Below are 22,936 nucleotides of genomic sequence, written 5' to 3'. Positions count from 1 at the left end.
TTTTGATTGAAATCAAACAATTACGATATATCTAACTAATCCCTACTAATATTATAAATGCGAAAGTAACTCTGTCTGTCTGTCTGTCTGTTACACTTTCACGTCTAAACCACTGAACTGATTTTAATAAAATTTGGTACAGAGATAGAGTTGACCTTGAGAAAGAACATAGGATAGTTTTTATCCCGGACTTTTGATGAATTCTCTTGGAAACGCGATATACCTACCTAACCGAATTCTACGCGAGCGAAGCCGCGGGCGGAAGCTAGTGAACCAATAAGGCACCAAACCACAAAAAGACACTTTTTAAAGCAATGTTTAATGTAAAAATCCGACACGACTGGAGAGAGATCAGGACCGACATTAACGTGCTCTCCGATGCACGGGTATACCTATCAATCACCAACTCCCAAACTGTGGGCTGCTTTGTGACAGTTTCATGGGAATGGAACCCGAGACTTCGTGCACGGCAGCCGCAATAAGCGACAACTAGACCAACGAGGCAGTTAAACGACATTCTATAGAATATGTGGTGCATATATGATCCAAAGTGCCTAATTATTCGCATAAGTAGGTACTTCACATGCCTAACTATCTCACATCCAGTTACAGCTATGTCTCTCAATATCATAAAATGTTTCTATTAAATAAAACGAAAGAACAAGATTTCAAGGTCTATTTCAAGTTGAGATAAGATAGGTACCCCATACAATACAAATTATTATAACAACAATACATAAGAGTTCAGTAGGTACCTACCTACTAAATAAGAATTCAGTAAAGAGTGACCAAAACAACAGTGAATATTGATAACATTCACAACTCCGTGATCGGACGATTACAAATATTGCGTAATAAGTAATAAACATGAGATATTGAATGGCAGATGAATCTTTAGTTTATATTTCGCTGTGTAGCGACAAACATATATATTGGGATAACGGAATCTTTTAATTCGCAAAAGTGGCGTGAGTATTTTTTTGTGTTTATGTTCAAAGGAAATTTGCAGTTTCTGTGAATTTTTCGAAGTTTAAATTGCATTGGTAATAGTTTAAAGCGATAATTAAGTGAATAATAGTAATTTAGTACGCAGACATTAAGCACCGAGGTTTATTTTGGTCAGTACATTGGAAAGCAAATCAAAATTCTAATACCTACATTGTAGATTTTGGCTTTCGTTTAATTTAAAATTATCCTTGATAGCTTGTAACATTAAGGATCGACCGAACATTTAAGTTTTGAGGTTAGGATAGCATTGTAGGGGTTTAAATTGTTCTTAGCTCATAGTTGGTGTAAGTACTTACGTATTTGTGGTAAAGCTAGGTTTTCTTCAGAAAATACTGCTTGTGTTGCATAGTGTTGTTATTCAGTAAGCTCTAAGTCAATTTGAATACGATATTCGGATGTGGTATGTGGTCATAATAAATCGGAATGCAAAGCGTCTCAACTAGAATTACTTAATGTTCATATTGTTTCGCCTAAAAGATCAATTTTATTTAGGTAATAGGTAGCTAGAGTTTATTTTTATATTTGTTTACAATAGATAATGCAGTTACCCAATTAAAATTATCGTTACATATTTACCTTAAAATAAAATAGCTAGTTATATCTCTGCATTTATCAGCTGGTCGGCCGGTACATAGTTAACAACTTACCTACTTACATACTTATTAAAATTTTAAACAATTTATAAAATTATAAATCTGATCCAAGCTGTGTTTCGATTTTACGGTAAAACGATCATTAAATAATTGTAAATTCGATTGTAACCTTATTCTAACCTATGTAACGTCGTCTACGGCGTCATAATTAAACATTAACAATAGACATTTATGTTAAACAGTTAACCATTGACAAGAAACTTGTGTGTCAAATTCAGTCTTGTGTTAAGTAGCTACCCAATTATATTATCATTCATTCAAAACAAAAGACAAGCACATACTTTACTCAAGTCGTAGTGCTATGAATGTTTGTGTAGTTATTACTTAGATATTAGGTACTTGTGCACTAATTTCCGGCTTCTTTGTTTACTCGTATCTCACTCGCTGTCTGTCATTCGTGTAGATCTAACAGTTGCAAACACTGCTTTTGAGAAGTAAGTAAAGCAGCCAAAATTGAGAAAAGTATCTACGCATAACCTTTTCTCAATTTTGGCGGTTAACGGTAGGTAATATAAAAAAAATATTAAGCTATTGGTTCCATCCGCATCCCGTGAATTTATGGGAAAGTTAACGCTCCTACACTCAAATTAATAATTTTTCGAATCGGTCGCATAGGTAATTCCCGAAATGAGTGCGTTCCAGAAAGCAAAGAAACTTTTCAGCTTGACAATATAAGTGTAGACTTTATCCCTACACACATTAAGAAGTGTAACTGTTTCTTCTTTCATGAAATTCTCTAACATTCAAGTAAAAATAGTCTTAATGTTATAATATCTTGTTCCCAGGCGAATAATGGACGTGATAGTGGTAGGCTGCGGCGCTGCCGGTATCTCTGCGATGAGGAAGCTGCATGACGCTGGTCTGCAGGTCTTGGGGCTTGAAGCGGCTGACAGGATCGGTGGAAGAATCTGTACTGTTGAGTTTGGGGGGAAACCCATTGATATTGGTGCTGCTTGGTAAGTAAAAACCAACTACATAAATATATTTAGTAAGACAACAATTCTTCTGTCTAGCCATTCTACTATTGCCTAGCACCTTCTAACCATTAACTATATCTTCACTAGAAGAGATACAATATAGCCCCAAATGCTGCAATAGAAAACTTTTCTGGAATCAGGTTCTCGACATTTTTAAAGATGAAAAGAAATGAAGAAGATAAGGGTAGCCAAATTACAGAAATACGGATTTGAATAGTCACTGTGGACTTGTTTTTACTCACGTGCTTACCGATGTAGGTACTTGTTTTATTACTCCCGTACCTACTTAATGATTGTCAGCAATGGATGCCTGAGAACATATTCCAGTCCACACCCTCACACATTAAACTTCTTTCTTTCTACTTTCAGGTGCCACGGAGAAAAAGACAACAAGGTCTTCGAGATAGCGAATCCCTTAGGTCTTATTGGTCGTTCTGATCCTGACACCAACTTTTACTTACGTTCCAACGGTGCCTTAGTTCCTGAAGACGAAGCTACAGGAATCCTGAAGGCGTTGGATGATGAGGTGGGGTCTGCTAACAAGTACAGCAAGGGATCCATATCGGCGTGTGTCAGGAATGCGTAAGTATGGGGAAGCTTAGATGAGGTTAATGCTAACTTTGGCTTGCTAAGTTCATAAGGAAGGAACAAGGAAAATCAATAATAGGAGATTGTTCGATTGTTTTACTTCTAAATACATGTATGAAGCAAACAAAGCCATAAACAAGGAGATAACTGGTACGACCAGGCCGAATCCCGACTTATGCTTTTCTCTAGGTGTGATTTTCCCTCATTTTGAGCGTACTCGTGTCTCGCATTTCAGCTGCGGCAACCATCAGATTCATTAGAATTGTTTCTAATATTAACGTATTCTACTTTCAGAGCTAACACCAACGACGCCTTAAAGAAAAATCCAGAGCTCTCTCGATCTTTCATTGAATGGTATGAAAGGAACAACCATTTAGGAGGCCAGGACGACCCGAAGACTGGGAAATCTTTACGCGGATTGGTGGAATTCTGGAACAGCGACGGTGATCCATTTTTAAACTGGAAGGGAAGGGGTTACAAGACCATTCTTGATGTTTTGATGGTAAGTTTAACTTATATATATATTTATATTATTTTTTTTTTTAACGACGTCAAAAATCATCAAATGACCTCTCCTGCTGCGGGTTAGCAGCGGTGAGGGAGTGTCAGACTCTTACTGACTAAAAACCGTCGTGTTCCGTCATAGGCCTTTTATGTACCAGGGCCGCGGTATCTCTTTCGAACAACCCGCAGCCCCGAACAACCAGCAGCCCCGAACAACCCGCAGCCCCGTTAACTTATATTTAGAGTATATTAAAGTTATTCTATATGAGAGACTTCGGATCCTTTATACTACAAAGAATAATGAAAGATATGAATGTGGATAGATAAACGATGATAGGTAAAAGAAAAGGTGGATGGATGGAAAGACGACGTTAATGAGTAATGAAAATGGACACCATTGGAAGACCATAAATCGATTTAGAATTAGGGATGCAAGAAGAAGATAGGATTCTGCATTTCGGAACGTTCTTATTGTAAGTTAATTCATCTGGTATTTTTCTTCTTTCCCAGAATAAATACCCCGACCCTTCCAAGGAGATACCTCTACAAATTCTCCTGAACAAGGAAGTGGAGAACATTCGCTGGGGGATCACACAAATGGGAATAGACCCGAGCAACCCGCTGGTACAAGTTAAGTGTAAGGACGGAAGCTTGTATGCAGCTAAGAGTGTCATTGTTACTCTTTCTGTTGGAGTTTTGAAAGAAAGGTGAGATGAATATTTAGACTTAACTAAAGTATTATTTTGGAGTAGGTAATTTCGGCTAACTATATTAGGCACTAGCTTGCGCTAGAGGAGTCAGCTTTCCTGAGTGAACTAAAAATAATATACAAGGTGTTGATTTGCATTTGTGCGATACTTCAGGAGGAGGACATAAATACGTAAATAATCGATTGGAATTACAGGAGACGGGGAATAGCGAATATGCACTGCTTTTTTTGTCATTGTAATGTCGTAGTATTTCAGAAGTAATCCAATTTTATGAATGAAATGTATGAGTAATCATTGCGTTTGCCTTGTGTTTGCGTTTGTGTGAGGGCATGGGCACGGGAGTAGCATGGTTTTAAGGCCAGTAACATACGTGCCAAGTTTAAATACGGCTAGAAGGCATTGACGGAATTAAAAAAAAAATACGTACCAATTTTTTTGTTGATTTGGGTCGAGAATCATTAGCATAATTACGTCCTTGAATATGGCACGGATGCAAATCAACAGCTTGTATATTTGGCACTAGCTTGCGCTAGAAGAGTCACCATTTTCCTGAGTGAACTTAATATAATATGTTATTCCCGTGTATGAGATATATTATTGCCAAGTTTTATCAAAATATGTAGTGCCAATTGTGCGTGAAGATGTAACAAACATTCACACACATACACACGCATAGACTTCACCGTTATAAGTGTGAAATTATTACCAAAAGAGGGGATTTTCGTGAGCATTGACTAAAAATACCATCCCTCAAGATATATTGCGTGTAAAGCATTACTTCTGTTAACACTCAGTCAAACGAAATGAACGTTGGTTATGAAAAGCGTCATAACATTTAATGCTCCTGGCTGTAGACAGACTTCCGTTCAAACTATAAATAAACATTTCTACTGTGAAGCTAAATTACTACCATTCTATTTCATAGGGTTAGTAGAGTGAGCCGTGAGCGTTCTAAACGTGCTTTCGAAATGCATTGAAAGCTAAAATAACTAACTGTAGAGAGTGTTTCCTTTTAGAAGAAAACAGATTAACAGGATCAAACTACTAACATACATTCATTTCATTCAGAAATTTTTTAAATCAGGTACCTACCTACATGAGAGGATACATAAAGATAGGTCATAAGGGACTGTAGTGAGGGTTATACCTAGGGGGAGTGCATAAGAGGGAATATAGTACATAAGGTCCATGGAGTTTCTTGCCGGTTCTTCTCCATGAGACCAACTCTTTAGAACCGTGCACCTAACTTTGACGTTTCGAAAGAGCTATCATGGGCCTATTTGAAATAAAAAAAATTGAGTTTGAGTTTGAAGGGAGAATTTAAGAAAAATACATAAAGGTGTAGATAGAGGTAGTATACAAGGGTGTATCTGTATAATATAGGGAGCTAATTTGCGGATTTATTTTAAGAAACACCCTTTTTCGTTGCAGACACGAACAACTCTTCTACCCCCAACTGCCTCAAGAAAAAGTGACCTCAATCCAGAACCTAAACATGTGCGTCTTAGACAAAATTTACATCGAATTCGAGAAGCCCTGGTGGCCCAAGACTCCCGCCAAATTCACCATACTATGGCGAGAAGAGGACAAGGCGAAATTTACAGGAAAGGACCAATGGGTGACTGAGATTTTTGGTCTATGGACTATAGATTATCAGCCTAATGTGCTGTTGGCTTGGATCTATGGAAAAGGGGCTGAAATGATGGAGAAGGCTAGCTTGGAAGAAGTTCAGGCTGGAGTGAAGAAGTTGTTGGATACTGTGGTCACGGAATTTAAGGTTTCGCCGATAAAGGATTTGATCAGGTTAGAATTTATCTCATGGTTCTCTGAGTTTTTACGAATACTATTAAAATTGTTAAAGCCATTTCATGTCTATTTGCCAAAAAAATACACTAAGAGAAAAAAAAAAATTACTCCTCAATTAATTCTTGTAAATGTTAGGGGAATTCTGTCATCCTAAATATTTCATAATTAAAATTCATTTAACAAAGATATCCCTCACAGTATTCTCATCTTTATCCAACTCATATTAAATTACCGTTTTTCTTCTTCAAAACATGTAAGCCCCAACTACAAATACATGAAATATTATCAATTTCAGGACAAAATGGGCATCCAATAAGCTAGCACGGGGTGCATACGCCTACCGTACAGTGGCCCTAGAAGAAAATGGCGGCAGTGCCATTGTACTATCAGAACCTTTGTATCACGCGAACAAATTCCCCGTAGTATGTTTCGCGGGTGAAGCCACGTCTCATCACAGACATAGTGGTGTTCATGGGGCTGTGGAGTCAGGGTTCAGGGAAGCTGATCGCCTGATTGAAACCTTCGAAGAGTTTGGGTTTAAGTAACTGGTGACTAAAAAGGTTGTGATACTTTTTGCAGTGTGTTTGTTTATGGTAACTTTGTCTACGGCGTTCTTCTCTGGAATTTCGATATGATCTAAGCTAAAAATTTTAATTGACTTTTTACGTTTAATGTTTGCCATATTTCTTCTTAAATTCTAGTTTCTAATGTTTGGACTGATTCAATGCACTGCAAAATTGACTATCAAAATATTTTTTAGGTACAGATTTATAAAGGCTGTTATTTAAATGTTTATAACAATTTATGTTGAAAGTAAAATGCAATTTAAATCAAAAACTGTTTTTATTTCGAGCTAATAGAACATGGAAACTAATCAAAGTTTGTCCACAATTAAGTACCTATTATGAAACACCATTTGTTAATTTACGCATACATTCTTTAATAATTCTTAGCATTAATCAGACCACATAAAAAATAAAAATACATAAATATAAAGGAATTGCTAAACATAGTGTTCATTAAGCAAATATAGACCCACAGAGCTTTAATTTGATGATCTAATTCTAGACACACGGCAGTGTGTCCGCCAAGTTCGAGCAAAAAAAGCGACACACCGGCCGTGGGTTATATTACACGAACCATTTCGGGCCAAATTCGACCCCCCTGTAACTCAAAATCTATTTTATTTACGCATATCAAATTTCTAGTATCTGTTGAGACCCCCTCACTTATCTAAAATACAAAATTTCATTAATATACCTATTGTAGGTCTTGAGATATTGACGTCAGAAAATCGCTATTTTTACTATACACTCACTGACTGACTGACTGACTGACTCACTCATCAAAAACCTAGACCACTTCCAATCGTCGTATTGACTTGAAATTTGGCATGGAGGTAGGTCTTTATGTCAAGGTAAAGGGAAAAATCTGAAAATGGCCAAGTGTAAGTCGGTTTCAAAATAATGAAGGTGTAAATTTATACCCGGTGTAAATTTATTATAAATTTATCTATATTTATATAATATATCTTCGAATGGTCGTACCGATCTGAAATTCGTTACAAAGGTTTGTATTTAGTCAAAGTAAAGTAAAAATCTGAAAACGGCCAAGTGATTCACACTTTCGAAAATAACGAATGTGTAACTTGGATCCACGAACATAATATATGATAACATGTCATGTCAGTCAGTTGGTAAATCTAGTCCATTTAGTTAATCTAGTTCATTTCTTTGTAAGAAACATAGTGCATATTAAAAAATCTGAAAGATAGTATAAACATAGACATAATATTAGTAAACAGGACTGCGCATATAAACCCAAAAAACGAGCCGAGTGAAACAGTTAGTACGGAGGCTGTCTGTCCCTTTCTAATAGGGTGACTATGAGATTAAGCTATGTGAGACAAATCCGAATTTGCTAAGATTATTAAACACAGATTAGTATTGAAGTTTTAACTTACGCAGTTTGTGACCTTAAGATACTAATACAGGCTTTTAATAATTAGCGGAAATTAGCAGTATAAAAGCAGGAAGATTCGAAGTGAAGACTGTTTTTTTTGTATTTATACTTCATATATAGACTGCTGAGCCATTTATGTCGCCTTTCTTCATTTTTTGGGAAGCTATAACAATAGTACAACAGTTTTAAAATCCATCACCCATATTTTGACTCGTTACAAGAATTCATGGGCACCCTAGTTGTTTGGTTTACGAAAATGTTATTATTAGCTAACCTGTGGAACGATATATTGCAACCACCATAGGATTCACTTTTGCAAGTAGAAACGCAACACTTTTTCACCATTTTAATAGTTTACATTGATTTAATACAAAAAAATATAAACAAAATTTTAAATGCTGATTACGCGCCAAGAATGTTCAGGGTTACCGCTAGAAAATAAAAAAAAGCAAAATAAAAATTTATGTTGTTTATGTTTTAATAATAAATACGAATAAATTAATGCGATTGTTATTAATTTGTTGACTTACAATTGTTAAAATAAGATAAAAATATAAGTGATTCAATTGTTTTTGGGAAGACAAAACTTTTGATCACAACATTTTTTTATGCTGGCAAGGTGTTAGAAAGAGACAAACAGCCTCCGTTCGAACTATCCCTCTCGGCTCGGATTTGCCTCTGTGTATTATGCAACCAATTTAGTACCTTATAGCGTTAGAATAGAGTTCATTTTCGTAAATATATATTTTGAGCGTGCGCAATCTTGTTTAGTAATATTATATCTATGAGTATAAATGAGACATTTCTTTAACTAACTTCATCATAAGAAAAAAATAAAATAAAAAACCTTACAAAAATAAATGAAATCCCACACAAAACAAAAATGTGAAAGACTGCCAAGTTCGATAATATGGGAATGCTTCGCCTATACAAGAAGTGAGATCTGAACAAGTACCAAGTTCCATACACATACCTCAGTTAAAAATAGTTACTTTTTAATGATGTTACTTGGCAAGTTTTAATAGAAAATTAAATACTTGATTAATGGGTTTAGTAGGTTTATAACAAGGTGTGTGAAAACTTGCCAAGTAACATCAATAAAAAGTAACTATTTTTAACTGAGGTATGTGTATGGAACTTGGTACTTATTCAGATCTCACTTCTTTTATAGGCGAAGCATTCCCATATTATCGAACTTGGCAGTCTTTCACATTTTTGTTTTGGGTGGGTGGGATCCCATTCACAGAAAAACGAGAGTAGAAGTCAAAGACTTCTTTCAAAGGAGTCTTTTACACTCCTTTTTTTTTTTTTTTTTATCGACGTAAAATCATCAAATGACCCCTCCCGCTGTGGGTTAGCAGCGGTGAGGGAGTGTCAGACTCTTACTGACTAAAATCGTCGTGTTCCGTCATAGGCCTTTTATGTACCAGGGCCGCGGTATCTCTTTCGAACAACCCGCAGCCCCGGCAGGCCTTGGCCCTGCTGGGCCCCGCTGGGGTTGCTGACATCTCTTTGAGGAGCGCGTGGAACAACGCGCGCCGTCGACACGGGTCTGTCGTCTAGAAAGACAGAGGGACGATGAGCCACCCGAACTCACCGCCCACAGACCCACGCCTACGGTGGCCGGGAGTCATCTCGCGACACCCGGCGCCCATGGTGTCTACCTGGTCCAGCGCGGCGGCCGGGATGAGAGGTGTGAACTCTCTGGCGTTCCGCCTCCTCCTTCTCGAGCATGACCGCTTCGCAGAAGGAGGCGACGGCATCCCATTCCCTCTCGCCCCGGACCATGGCCTGAACCAGGGCCGGACGCGAGAGGTCGCCGCCGCCCAAAGCCTCAACGAGGACCCGGCGGTGCCCCTCCCATGCGGGGGTCTTTTACACTCCTCAATTTTATACAGGATTAAATAACAATAACAGAACATATCTGCATCATCAATAAAATTCATTCCTGTATATTGTGGTACAAAATGGTTATTTTAAGGTTTTAATTGATTATAAAAAGCTTATAAAAAAAAAAACTTTTTAATTTGCACAAAATGGCTTGGTAGATCTACACTTCCATGCAAAATCAAAGTATTTCATCAATTTATTCATAATTAGAACTGTTTCTCTATAAATTCTTATATAATATGCACAGCATGAAAGAATATAATGGCCTCATTATCAATTTTTTTTTTTTTATAACTTGGCTAGTCGCTATATGCGCATTGCCACCGACAAACAAAATAACAATTGAAATGAAATAACTCTTAAATTAGCGTGGAAAACAAAATGACTAGCGGAGATGTCATAACGGAAAATCTCCTAATGTAGTAGCGCGCCAAAATGCGGGTGTGCGGGGGACGAGGATACGTTACTAGCTCTACACGCCTTTATAAGTACTAGCCCATTATTTTCAAAATTAAATCACCAAAAAAAAAGACCTATCTTTGATAGCTTGGTATTGATTTGACAAGGAACCCGAACGCCTCGTTAGTTCTAGTAACTGATCACAACAACTATTTGTTGCTTGATCTACAAGAAGGCGCCTGACCTACCTTCCTTATGGCATCTCCGCTATCTTTCCTTCCTCGGTGTAAATTACAAATTACATATCACTTCACTTATACTAGGTAGTCAATCAAATTAAATCAAAATTATACTTAAAACTAGATAAAATCTAAAATAAAATGTATTTTTGGAATATTATTAGTATCATAATTCATAATGTTTGAGTGTCATTATAATATGGTATGGTATAATAAATGCTTTCAACATGAAAAATATAAAGACAGATTTTTCCATGACGTACAAAAAAAAAAAAAAAACATGCATTGAGGTGAAAAATTACTTAGCGGACAAAACTACGCAGTGGAAGCGATCGAAAATAAATATTAGTAGCATAGGACAGGACTCTAAGTTGTCGAATGAAGCATGTGTTAGAATAATTTACATGAAGTCTTATAAAACCTCGCAGAAGTAGAAATTGTTTCTTCTCTATAAATGAATGATGATGATAATAAATGTGCATTCACCTCTAATGTCAAAATAATATGCATCTTTCATTTTTGTTACAAACTTGAAATAAGAAACTTACCATTTTTTTGTGTTTTGGTTGGCAAGGTTCAAATAATTCTCTCAACTTTAACAATTTACCGTTCAATCTTAGGTATAACATTAGAGTTAATAAGCTCAGTACTAATAATATTGCCTTCCTCGTCGACATCACACATTAGAATTTCGACTCCATTTTGGTTGATCACGGGTTTTTTATCAACTTCCTCTTTAACATCATCGTCATCTGCATTTTCATCACCTTTTAAGGTGATTTCATAACTTCTAGGAGTACAAGCTGTGGCTTCGGCAACTTGTTTCACTTTAAAATTTAAGTTAGTTAAAGGAAGTTTAGGACTGCTGTAGCCATCCATGATTTTTTCTGACACTTCCAAAGATTCATAGCGAGTAGTTGTCAATCTGTATTTGCCGTCTGCGCATATTTGGTACCTGTAAATATTGAATATTTAATAAGTTAATAAATAAAAAATAAGACAAAGATTAATGGTCCTTTTTTCAAAAAAGCTGAAAGTACTTTTTGAAGGTCAAGTTGGCAAAAGACTAGAAGAATAAAAGTTCTAGTAGGGATGATTCCAGAGCAATGGATTCACTGTCGATCATTGCCATGAATCGACATAATATAAAAAAAAAACCTTATTGATTAAGGGTTCTTCCAATCTCAATCAGCGGCCCGCAACTAATCTCTGAGCATATGTGACCCATAGCCTAAAAATGGATTCTGCTGTGACACAATCCCGAGCCGCCATTAAGTTTGGCACAAGCCATAACTGTATAAAATAAGGCTTACCTGAACCTACTATGGCCGATAGACCACTGAGCCCCATGCTCTTTAACCAAATGTGTGGTCAGCCGAGACCCTCTAGAAAATATCTTAACTGTATCCGTACACATATGACAAACATATTCTCTGTCCGTTTTCTCAGGTTTACTCTTTTTTTCAGCACTAGATTCATCGGAATTCTCTTCATCAGAAAAATCTTCAAGGTTCTTTTTGACATTTCTCTTTCTCTTCCTCTTATTTTTAGGTTTGTGTGTAAGTATGTGCATGCGGACGTCCCATTTTGTTATTGCTCTGTGGAAGATTGAACAGAATTAACGCAAGCCACTGTTATAATTGAAATGTCTGGTGAAAGCTAAATAAATAAAAGTTGGGATATTAAGCGAGTGATTGGTTCGTGTTATGGGTGCTAACATAACTGACAAACCACTTTAACTTATATAAAATGTATAAATAGATACATACATATGAATATGATATGAATGGAGGCATTATGTTCTCTCTTTTTTTTTTATTTTACACATTATTATTATTTTTTTTGTAGCTGCTTGAGTAATAGGTATGGGTAAGGTGTGTACTAGCTAACATGATTACATGTTTACTTGCTTTTTTTTATACAAATAGTGTATAATTTTGAGTGATATTTTTATTTATTTTTTTGTATACGGTTCTTCAAACCATACAGCCAGAATTGTGTTACTGGGGAGTTTGTTCCACCACTTCTTCTTCCCAGCAAAAACATGTGTTTTTGGGAAGTGGTGAAGGGCGGCCGTTTTGGGGGCTGTCTTTTGTAGATTTGACGTTCAAAAAGTGCTGATTTTCAGCCTACTTTGAATAAATGACTTTTGATTTTGATTTTTGATTTTGATTTCATCATCCAACTACAGCCTACAAACAATGCTCATCACACAAATGTTGACCATACTGGGAATCACACCTGGAACCATCAGTTCAGCAGTCCAACTTGGTGACCATTATGCCAACGACGTTGTCTTAAATTAAACAATGTTGACTCAAAGTACAGTATGGAAAGGTGATAGTCATTTATACAGGCCAAGATAACCTTGATGACAGTAGCAAGAAAATGCCGAGAGCCATCAATTTTTAAAGTATCAGCGAAGTTCGCAGGCTTACAAGACTAACTTTTCTAAGTTTGTATGTACTTTCTAAGTATATCTTAGACACCAATGACTGTGTTTCGGATGGCACGTTAAACTGTAGGTACCGGTTGTCAGTGAACATCATTAACAGTCGTTACGGGTAGTCAGAAGCCAGTAAGTCTGCCACTAGTCTAACCAAGGGGTATTGAGTTGCCCGGGTAACTGGGTTGAGGAGGTCGGACAGGGCAGTCGCTTCTTGTAAAGCACTGGTACTCAGCTACATCCGGTTAGACTGGAAGCCGACCCCAACATAGTTGGGAAAAAGGCTCGGAGGATGATATAAGACTAACTTGTAATCACAATGCGGACACTCATGCAGCCTGGTGTCGTTGCCCGCGAGATGGCGGTAGCGCACGTGGTTGGCGAGCGCGGCGGGCGAGACGACGGACATGTCGCACAGGCTGCACGCGTACGACGACACGTGCTGCCGCGTGTGCTCCGCCAGCAGGTACTCCGTGGCGCAGCGGCTGCCGCACAGCTCGCAGATGTACGGCGAGTTGGGGCTTACGTTCTGCAATGTTAATAAAAATCTAGAAATAAAGGTAGGTAAATAGAAGTAGGATATGCAATTAGTTCGACGTTTCGAAAAGGCCTACTTGAAAAAAGAACAATAAAGAAAATAGTTCATGCCAAAACATATGGCCACGCACACATACTGTATTTGGAAGTCAGTTGCGAGCCGCCAAGAAGTTTGGTGAAGATTATAATTTTTTACAGTCCTCAACTAACTGACAAAATTACTGCAATAGTGGTTACAATATTTAATTATTTTACTTTTTTAGAATTAATTGCAATGTTCAGAAATCACCAAAAAATATTTTACACTAATGTTGTTTTTAATCAAATACAAAACTCGACTAATCCATACCTGTCTTCGTAAATGATCACTCAATTTCCTATTAAGAGCAAAATGTTGTCCGCAATGATAGCAAGCAATCAGTCTTTCCCCCGTATGAGATCTCACGTGGACCTCCAACTTATTTTTATTGGTAAATCTGGCTCCACAGCCAGCCCATGAACAGAGGAAAGTGTCTGAGTAGTTTGTGTGGACTTTTACATGGTCTAGGAACAACTGAAATTGTAATACTATCTTAAAATATGTGGATTATTGTAGATAATATCATTACTTACTAATGTAATGAATGCGAAAGAGACATCACTTATTTGTTAAGCTAAAACGACTGAACAGATTGAGATGACATTTGGCATGAATATAGGTACCCTGAAGCTGGATATTATTCTGATCTCTTGCACCATAGTTCAGACAGGAAATGGTTTAGCATGTTAAACATTTTTAGCTTGAATAACAAATACACACTGACAAAGTCTCTTTCGCATTTATAATATCAGTAAGGATCAATCATAAAAATGGTAGATTACCGGGTAAGAGTCAAATGTTTGGTCACATTTTGCTTCCGAATCAAACCACATGCAAACATAATCAGTAGGTTGCACCGGTAACACATTTCTTTTACTGGAGTCTTTCTTGCAACGAGCCAAGTTTAGTGTAGCTCGGCCATTGAAACCAATAGCAAGTAACTTGCTGTGGTAAGCATGATAGTTCATGTGGCGGACCATTTCTTTGAAGTCGGTTGATTTGTGCCCACAAACGTCCCAAAGACAAACATATTCAGCTGAAAGATGCACGTAAAAATAAGTTGTTTTGAAAAGAGGCTTTCTGAAATCTTGTTTGCTGATGACAGATTTTTCAGTTTATTGAGCTTTAATATTCAAATATTTGCGGCACTGGACAATTTTAATTATTAAAAAATCATAAATTATACGGAAAAAAAATAATAATTACCTGAGGGCTCCTTATCTATAACATGCATTTCAGAAGCATGATTTCGAACATGTTTTTGGAACTGATCATAATCTATCATAATAGTTCTACAGGCCTGCCATTCACATTCCATATTCAGGTTGAGGACACGCAACCTATATCTAGACTGAAAGAGGAAGAGAAAAAATACAGGACTTCATAAAACGTTATTTCTGTAGCTGGTTTTATAACATACAATACAGGAAAAGGAATGTATTCAGTTAACTTGTATGTGTATACTTTTTATAAGTATAATTTTTATTTTTTAAAGGATTTGTCTTCCATGTATTCTTTTATTGTATAACAACATTTGTCGTTGAGGAATTGTTTTAGTTTCTTTATAAATATTTCAGTTTTAAGTTCATCTTTTATGTTCTTTGGTAGATTGTTATATACTTTAATGGAGCTTACTAATGGACCAATAGAGTGAATTTTAAGTTTGGATGCATGTAATTTAACATAATATCACTCTATTCTTACTTCTTAGATATCAACATCACATGGTAATTAAGACAGCTTTGTGGGGGGCTGCGTCAAGGTATCACCTAAATTGGTTAAGCAATATATAAAATAAAACTTACTATTTAACAAACATTACTTTAACATCATATAATATTAGTACAGGTGGTTGCATTATGAAATTCAATCTGTTTTCCTGTGACTAATTATCTAAACAGTATCCGAACTTAATTAACTTTATTAAAAGTCTAACCCAGATTAGCCTAAAACTTTAGGTTAATCGCTTGATTATTTACGCGCCATATTTTGTGTCATTGAATGGTAATTTAGGAACACTGATAGACGAAAATAGCAAAAAATATTAAGTATTAAGAAATTAATTTTAAAAGGTATAAAACCTCCTTCTACTTACCACGGGAAGTGGTTCCATCGTAGATTCAGTAACGCCATTTGGGACCGTCGCATCGTCTTCAGCCACTGTTAGTAAAAAGTTCTTCCTAGCTGCATGATTTTGTATAATAAACTGAATATCATTCTTTTTCTCCAATGATAACTTTTCTGTATCCTCGTCATTCTGTTTTTCAAGCCATTCTATGCATCGAAGGAGTTTGTTTTTGTCATCTTTACATTTTGGTTTAGGTTCGTCTTCCTCCATTATGAAGACCTTTTTTCAGTGAACACAATGAATAATGAACAACACTTTACATTTACTTTGCGGTCAACAAAGTTATTGACTCAAATTAATTAACTGTTTCTGTGTTTATTATTTGGAATAATAATTCGAAATTCAAAAATATAAACACAATTGTTTCGAAACCGTTCGAAAACGATCTATTTGTTTTGACAGTGACAGCTGAGACAATGTTTTCTTAATTTGCCCACAGGGGAGGCTAAGGTCTTTCGACCATTCCGCCTGGACTTTCGTAGCAGCCAGGGGGGGGACACTCCGTACATTTTGACAGCTAAGTAAACGAAGAGTCGCCACCTTTTATTTGGCCCGGAAACTATTTACTATCTAAAAGATACCTTAAATTACCAACAGATGGCACTACACTATAATCGATTTTGTTTGTTAATATAAAATTATTTATGCAATATTATTTAGAGAAAAGTATGAGGAAAATATTAGACACTTTAAAAAAAGATAAAATAGGCGAATAAATTAAATACGGTTTAAAAAAGCACATATATCAAATTTCTTCTAAAAAGACCTGGTGTCAGTATTCCAAGTAACTTAACAAAACCGATCATAATAATATCAATATGGCGGTTTTTTGCATTCCGCATACACGCGTAAATAAAAAGTAATATATAATAATTATTTGTTTTCCTTCGACCTTTTACTATATTAACGATGACATTTTCTATTAGGGTAAGTAGCACCATGTAACTATAACGATAACCAATGTTATAGTTATATGGTGCTACTTAGCCTAATAGAAAATGTTATGAATATGATGCATAATTATAATATTTTTATAGCTATAGCTATGTAGGTACTTCGGGGCCAATTTAGAGAAAGATGGCGCATTGTCAAATTGGGTTGCAAGAATAACACGTGAGTGGGCTCTCTTTTCCCTATATATTACTTTACTCTTTGGTAGCAGCAGCCGAGACAAGATCTCTTGTGTCCCCATGGATTTAAAAAAAAACATCCCGAACAAAGTTCCTGAAAACAAACCAACAATATTTTTTACAGTTGTTTGAAATGTACGCAAATTGCATAATATGAAGCTAGCAAAATTTTACTGGAAGCGTTTTTTGTTCATATTGCTTGATCATTTTACGTTGAACAAAAACTGGTTCCGCTAGGTTTTTTTCCACTTGACACCGGTTCGTGGTGCGTTCGTTTTATAAACCCATCGTCCAAAATCCTTGCCACCAAAATCGCCTCGACTTTTATTTTAAGTTATAAAAATGAATTGATTTTAAAACATTTCTGAACAGCTTTATACCTCAAAAGATCGGACTATCTTTTCTAGCCAATATATCTACATTTAGGCCTGTAATTCACAAAATATTTCCTGATTATATTTTTTTTTTAATTGACACACAGGTCCTAACATAAACAGTTCATTGTTCTTGACATTCTTGACAGGTCAAATCAATTTTAGTAAAATAAAAAACGTGCGAGTTGAGACGAGGCGAACGCGTGAACTGTGGTCAAGTGCGGTGCGTATTTACAGCACGGCGCTGCGGGTCCCCACGTTGCCGCTGATGTCTCTTATCGGTAATTAGACTCACATAAATAGTTCATCTTGTTATTCCCGTCGCATATATCGCGAGTGACGGTCGAGAGGTCGTATCGGGACTGTGCTGATGAAATCAACCGTAACTATACAAGAAGTAGTAAATAAATTAGATCACCTATCCTTACCACTAACAACCAGAATGCCGAACATCAAAGTGTTTAGCGGGAGTTCCCACCCCGACCTGGCCCAGAAGATCGTCGATCGTTTGGGCATCGATTTGGGAAAAGTTGTAACCAAGAAGTTTAGCAACATGGAAACATGCGTGGAAATAGGTGAATCTGTACGTGGCGAGGATGTTTACATTGTGCAGAGTGGTAGCGGCGAAATAAACGACAATCTGATGGAATTGCTGATCATGATTAACGCGTGCAAGATTGCGTCCGCGTCTCGAGTGACAGCCGTGATCCCGTGCTTCCCTTACGCGCGACAAGACAAGAAAGACAAGAGCAGAGCGCCGATCACCGCAAAACTGGTCGCGAACATCTTGTCCGTGTCTGGCGCCGACCACATCATCACAATGGACCTCCATGCGTCGCAAATCCAAGGATTTTTCGACATTCCAGTGGATAACCTCTTTGCTGAGCCTGCTGTCCTGAAATGGATCAAAGAGAACATTCCTGACTGGAAGACCAGTATTGTGGTGTCCCCAGATGCTGGAGGAGCCAAGAGAGTGACATCTATTGCTGACAGGTTGAATGTTGAGTTTGCCCTGATTCACAAGGAGAGGAAAAAGGCGAATGAAGTAGCATCTATGGTGCTGGTTGGTGATGTGAAGGACAGAACCGCTATCCTAGTTGATGACATGGCAGACACTTGTGGAACTATCTGTCATGCTGCAGAGAAGTTGATAGAAGCGGGAGCTATTAAAGTGTATGCCATCCTTACTCATGGTATTTTCTCTGGACCAGCGATCTCAAGGATCAACAATGCCTGTTTAGAAGCTGTTGTTGTCACAAACACAATCCCACAGGAGAGGCACATGCAGGAATGTCCCAAAATTCAGTGTATTGATGTGTCCATGATGTTGGCGGAGGCAGTGAGACGTACACACAACGGCGAGTCTGTCTCCTACCTGTTTTCTAATGTTCCATATTAGTATAATTTTCTTTATTTTACATGATATTTTACTTTAAATATAGGTGAGTGTTATAATTCATAACATAAAATAAAATGGAATGTAACTCGTAAAATTACTGTTATAACTGCTTGAGTAAAACTTAGTGTTACATATTATTTGTTATGAAAAAAAATATTAGTTTAATATTGAGCTATGAAAGTGAAGGAGGATAACTGTTGGAACACCATTGCCTGTTGTCTATGCTGTTAGAGATCAGGCATAGTGAAGCAAGTAAGTGATTAATTTGTTAAGAAGATTTTAAATGTAATGTTTAGTGAAAATCCTGGTATTCTGAAACAAAACAGTCTATTTTATACAAAAATGAATTAAGTTTTTTTTTGCCTAAAATGTTTATACACAAACACACTTTATAATATTGTTTGCTGATTTGGCCTACCCTCTTTTGAATATTTACTCACTATAACCATGAAATGTTTTGAATAACTTGTCTGCCAGATTTTTCATTCCATTTACACCATGATCATATTTGGAAATTAGGTCTGCATTTGTATATTTAGGTGTTAACATCCATATTACCTTCTCCTGTGAACCTCACCATACTGTTCTATAGACAAAATCAATTGTTAGTTTAAAATAAAAGACATTTTAGTTGTTAAACATATGTCTATGTATCTCTAAGTACAGTTAGGATGTTAATTCTATTGTAATACTTGTGAATGTAGCATTTATATACTACATAGTTTTTTTTGTGAAATACTAGGACAGAACTGGACATAGACAACTTTTATGGTGACTTAAAAACTTTTTGTATATGGCCTATTTAGCAATGCTATTTTGTCCTTAGACAATAAAAATGTATTACCAGTATTTATGGTATGTACCATGAAGATTCTGTAGTGGACAAGAAGGTTAGATACCTAAAAATAATTAAACTTTAATGAAGACATTGATGGCCTTGTCTCAATTTACGTCATACATCAAAGTAGCATGCAATAAATAGCTAAGCAAAAAGTAAAATGTGCCTAAAAATACATAAATATGAATTTAATTCTTTTGGATCAATGTCAAAATGTAAGAGAATAGTGCTACCAACATCCTGCTGTGTATTTTTAATGAATTTTGTTTTTTTTTCTGTTTAGTATAAGTTGTTTGTGTTACAACTTCCTAGCAATAAAATATATTAAGTTTTATCTTTCTTTTCATAAAAGCCACTACAATGCTACTGAAATTAAACCATGAATTTAAAAGGATGATTAAAAATTCTAAATGAATTATTGGCTAATTGTTATCCGGCGAACAATTCAAGGCTATTGTTATGATTGGTATATAGTAAATTAGAAGCAATTTGATGTATAAAAAAAACAATTGCCTCATATTGTATATTTTTTTCTAAATTTATATAAAAAAGGAATTATGTATATTTGGTTCTGATATCTACGATTAAGATAACAATAAAAAGGATTTAACTAAATAATTATTTTATTGTGTCTGTTTATATAAATAACCTTTTACGTCACACAAAAATCTTAAGTAGGTAGGTAGGTATTTTCTCAGATTGCGACGATTTTATGAACGATGACGTCATAATTCGTTAATATTTACGGCCAGTAGTATACGGAATTTGGCTAATAAATAGGTGCGTTTTGTTCCAATGTACCAAATACGGTTTCATTCACACGCAATAAGTGTAGGTACGAGGCACCGTGGTAACCTTGAAATCACTTGGTGTCAATGTGCGGAAAAGATTTAAATTAACTACCGGCTAGAGAGATCCTATTGCTACGCCAAAAATATAAGGCACTGTGAGTACTCTTCCTTTGCCTAGTTCTTTATCTATTTGCAAAATAATGAAGCAACCAGTTTTAAAATTTCCGTTGCAAAAACTGACTAAATAAAATACCTAGGTAACAAGGAAAAAGGTAGACCTTGGTTTTATGTTCAGTGTGTACTTGTGAATAAAACCTTTTCTTTAAATAGAAAGCTTTTGCGACGACCCTTTTTTTATAGTTCCTTGAATTTCTGGCGGTTTATGTACCGCCTTGTCCTTTCAGATTGCGTTACCTGTGTAGCGAAGTAGCTCTTATTCTGTCTGGTACCTATAGGTGTCTACTTTCTTAGATACATAAACAATTTATTACATAGGTACCTACATGTTTATTATGCCAGACGACTAATGTTGATAATTTCTAAGTTTTTTTGCTTGTTATCCTTGAAAACTTGACGAGCAATGTTGGAGAAACTGCCATGAAAGTCGGTCACACGCACACTTGGTAATGATTTCATTGATACTTAGGTATTGATTTCTATAATATTTGAAACCCAGTGATTGTCAGGACAATACCTTTGGCTGGAGGTCGGTTATTTACACTGATGCTAATGCACCACTAACTACCTACCAACACTACATAAGCACTGGCTGAATAAAAAAATGTTTTTCCCCCATTGCTAAGCGCGCTGGCAGCCTCGTAATTCTTTCAGAATATTTAATTGTCTTTTTGATAGGGACCCACGATATATTACTAACTCTAATATTTTACCATGTAGACGGTTTTGGAAAATTTACCTATGGTATATATATAACGTCTTGTTCCCCGCAGTTCCAAGACGCGTCCTCATGTAGGTAACTCCGTTGTCTTTTTTCAGAGCGTGAAAGCGCAACAGATTGATAATTTCACGTTTATGATGTCCTAAGTATATGTTTTGGTGAAAAGGAACGGGAGCCAACATTACGAACCAGCAGGTTCTGTAAAAAAAATGTTTAAAGTGACTAACTTACCTAACGACCAATTTGTTGAGCTTGTTTATTACCAGTAGCTAGAGAAATCAGCCTACTATGCTTATTATGATAAGGAGTAACATTCTAATGTAACTAAATCTATGTACAGTATTCTTCTTAAATTATTAGATCGGTATTCCCGATAGATATACCTACCTACCTATTGATATTAGATATAATTCTTCTTCTCCTTCTTTCGTGTCGATGACATGTCATATATTGAGGCTAATTAACTCTGCTTTTATTGCCTTACTAGCCGTTTTCCCGCGGTTACACCCGCGTCCCGTGGTAACTACTGCCTGTACCGGGATAAAATATAGGTAGCCTATGTTACTCGTGGATAATGTAGCTTTCGAATGGTGAAAGAATTTTTAAAAACTATCCAGTAGTTTTTGAGCCTATTCATTACAACCAAACAAACAAACAAAGTTTTCCTCTTTATAATATTAGTATAGACAAAATACATTTCCCACTGTGTTCAAATTCTACTTTTAATTCTTACATCTTATTCTTATAATATGACCTTCTTACATCACAGTACAAGTTTAACAGTATCAATATGAAAACTGACCCTAGGGTCACGGGCCAATGATGTAAATTGTTTGTCAGTGGGTGCGTCTATCCGTCACAATAATATACACACACGCAACCGATCTAGATCATCAGATTCTAACTCTATCATAATACAAGATAGGTACCTAGCATTTAGGTCTTATTAATAGAAGATAATAATTCCGGTGACCAAAATTGTCTATGCCCAATTAAAAAAATTTTTTTTTTTTTCTACGCCAATCTGGAGGAAAGCAAGAGTGGTTGAGGTTTCATTTGTTTGCATGCTTCTTTCAGAAGAGTTTTCAAAGGAGGGATTTTGTAAGGTATAGGTATTATCCTTCGAATACACAATGGGTGTCCAATATACTTATGAGTTTAGCAATTTTTACAGAAGTTGCTACTTCCCGTACCCTGCCATAATGTAGCATAATTTCCTCTGCCAGGCTTTAGCCCTATCTACCGAGTTTCATTTTGGCATTAATTATCCACATTAAATTAGACTTTTTAATCTCCGATCTATTTAATTTGTAAATTAAAAGAATCTTATTTGATTACCTACTAACGGAACGTTAATGAAAGAGCCTGCAGCGTTTTTAAAATATTTTTATTGTTCAATGACAAGGCAACATTTGTTATGCTGTGTACCAGGTACCAGTCTACTGTTGGTACCTGCTGCAAGAACTATTTACTTGCAGACTCATCCATTTTGTTAAATAGACTAGTTCAAGGTCATTTTGTTAATTGGATTCCCGTTTTTTTCCGACTGTTCCGATAATATCCTATTTTCATATTTAAGT

At 36.1% G+C, this 22,936-nt stretch overlaps 3 protein-coding genes across 7 annotated transcripts in view; 2 read left to right on the top strand and 1 right to left on the bottom strand.

The window, feature by feature from the left end:
- LOC124637184 (peroxisomal N(1)-acetyl-spermine/spermidine oxidase-like) overlaps nt 1-7,083 on the top strand; it is a 43,216-nt gene extending 36,133 nt beyond the window's left edge. For 2 of the 5 annotated variants that reach the window (XM_047173542.1, XM_047173544.1), the window contains exons 2-7: nt 2,447-2,617; nt 3,008-3,220; nt 3,521-3,728; nt 4,241-4,437; nt 5,872-6,243; nt 6,542-7,083. In XM_047173542.1, coding sequence (XP_047029498.1) covers nt 2,454-2,617; nt 3,008-3,220; nt 3,521-3,728; nt 4,241-4,437; nt 5,872-6,243; nt 6,542-6,791 — 1,404 coding nt within the window. In that variant the 5' untranslated portion in view covers nt 2,447-2,453 and the 3' untranslated portion in view covers nt 6,792-7,083. Of the gene's footprint in view, nt 1-827; nt 969-1,270; nt 1,293-2,003; nt 2,096-2,446; nt 2,618-3,007; nt 3,221-3,520; nt 3,729-4,240; nt 4,438-5,871; nt 6,244-6,541 lie in introns of those variants that run through there. The other 3 variants (XM_047173540.1, XM_047173543.1, XM_047173541.1) reach the window with 3 other exon arrangements.
- Nucleotides 7,084-10,214: 3,131 nt separating this feature from the next.
- LOC124636860 (histone H4 transcription factor) lies at nt 10,215-16,357 on the bottom strand. The gene is made up of 7 exons (XM_047173057.1): nt 15,894-16,357; nt 15,005-15,149; nt 14,581-14,834; nt 14,069-14,272; nt 13,491-13,711; nt 12,050-12,334; nt 10,215-11,691 (listed from the first exon to the last, which is right to left on the bottom strand). The coding sequence occupies exons 1-7, from the start codon at nt 16,134-16,136 to the stop codon at nt 11,340-11,342; spliced, it is 1,704 nt and encodes a 567-aa protein (XP_047029013.1). The 5' UTR covers nt 16,137-16,357; the 3' UTR covers nt 10,215-11,339.
- A 1,213-nt stretch (nt 16,358-17,570) lies between these two features.
- LOC124636861 (ribose-phosphate pyrophosphokinase 2) lies at nt 17,571-20,282 on the top strand. Its single transcript, XM_047173058.1, has one exon. The coding sequence runs from the start codon at nt 17,801-17,803 to the stop codon at nt 18,827-18,829; it is 1,029 nt and encodes a 342-aa protein (XP_047029014.1). The 5' UTR covers nt 17,571-17,800; the 3' UTR covers nt 18,830-20,282.
- Nucleotides 20,283-22,936: the final 2,654 nt, after the last annotated feature.

Source organism: Helicoverpa zea, chromosome 15 (assembly GCF_022581195.2).
Source record: "Helicoverpa zea isolate HzStark_Cry1AcR chromosome 15, ilHelZeax1.1, whole genome shotgun sequence".
Classification (NCBI taxonomy): domain Eukaryota; kingdom Metazoa; phylum Arthropoda; class Insecta; order Lepidoptera; family Noctuidae; genus Helicoverpa; species Helicoverpa zea.
This window is presented reverse-complemented; position numbering and strand designations above follow the sequence as displayed.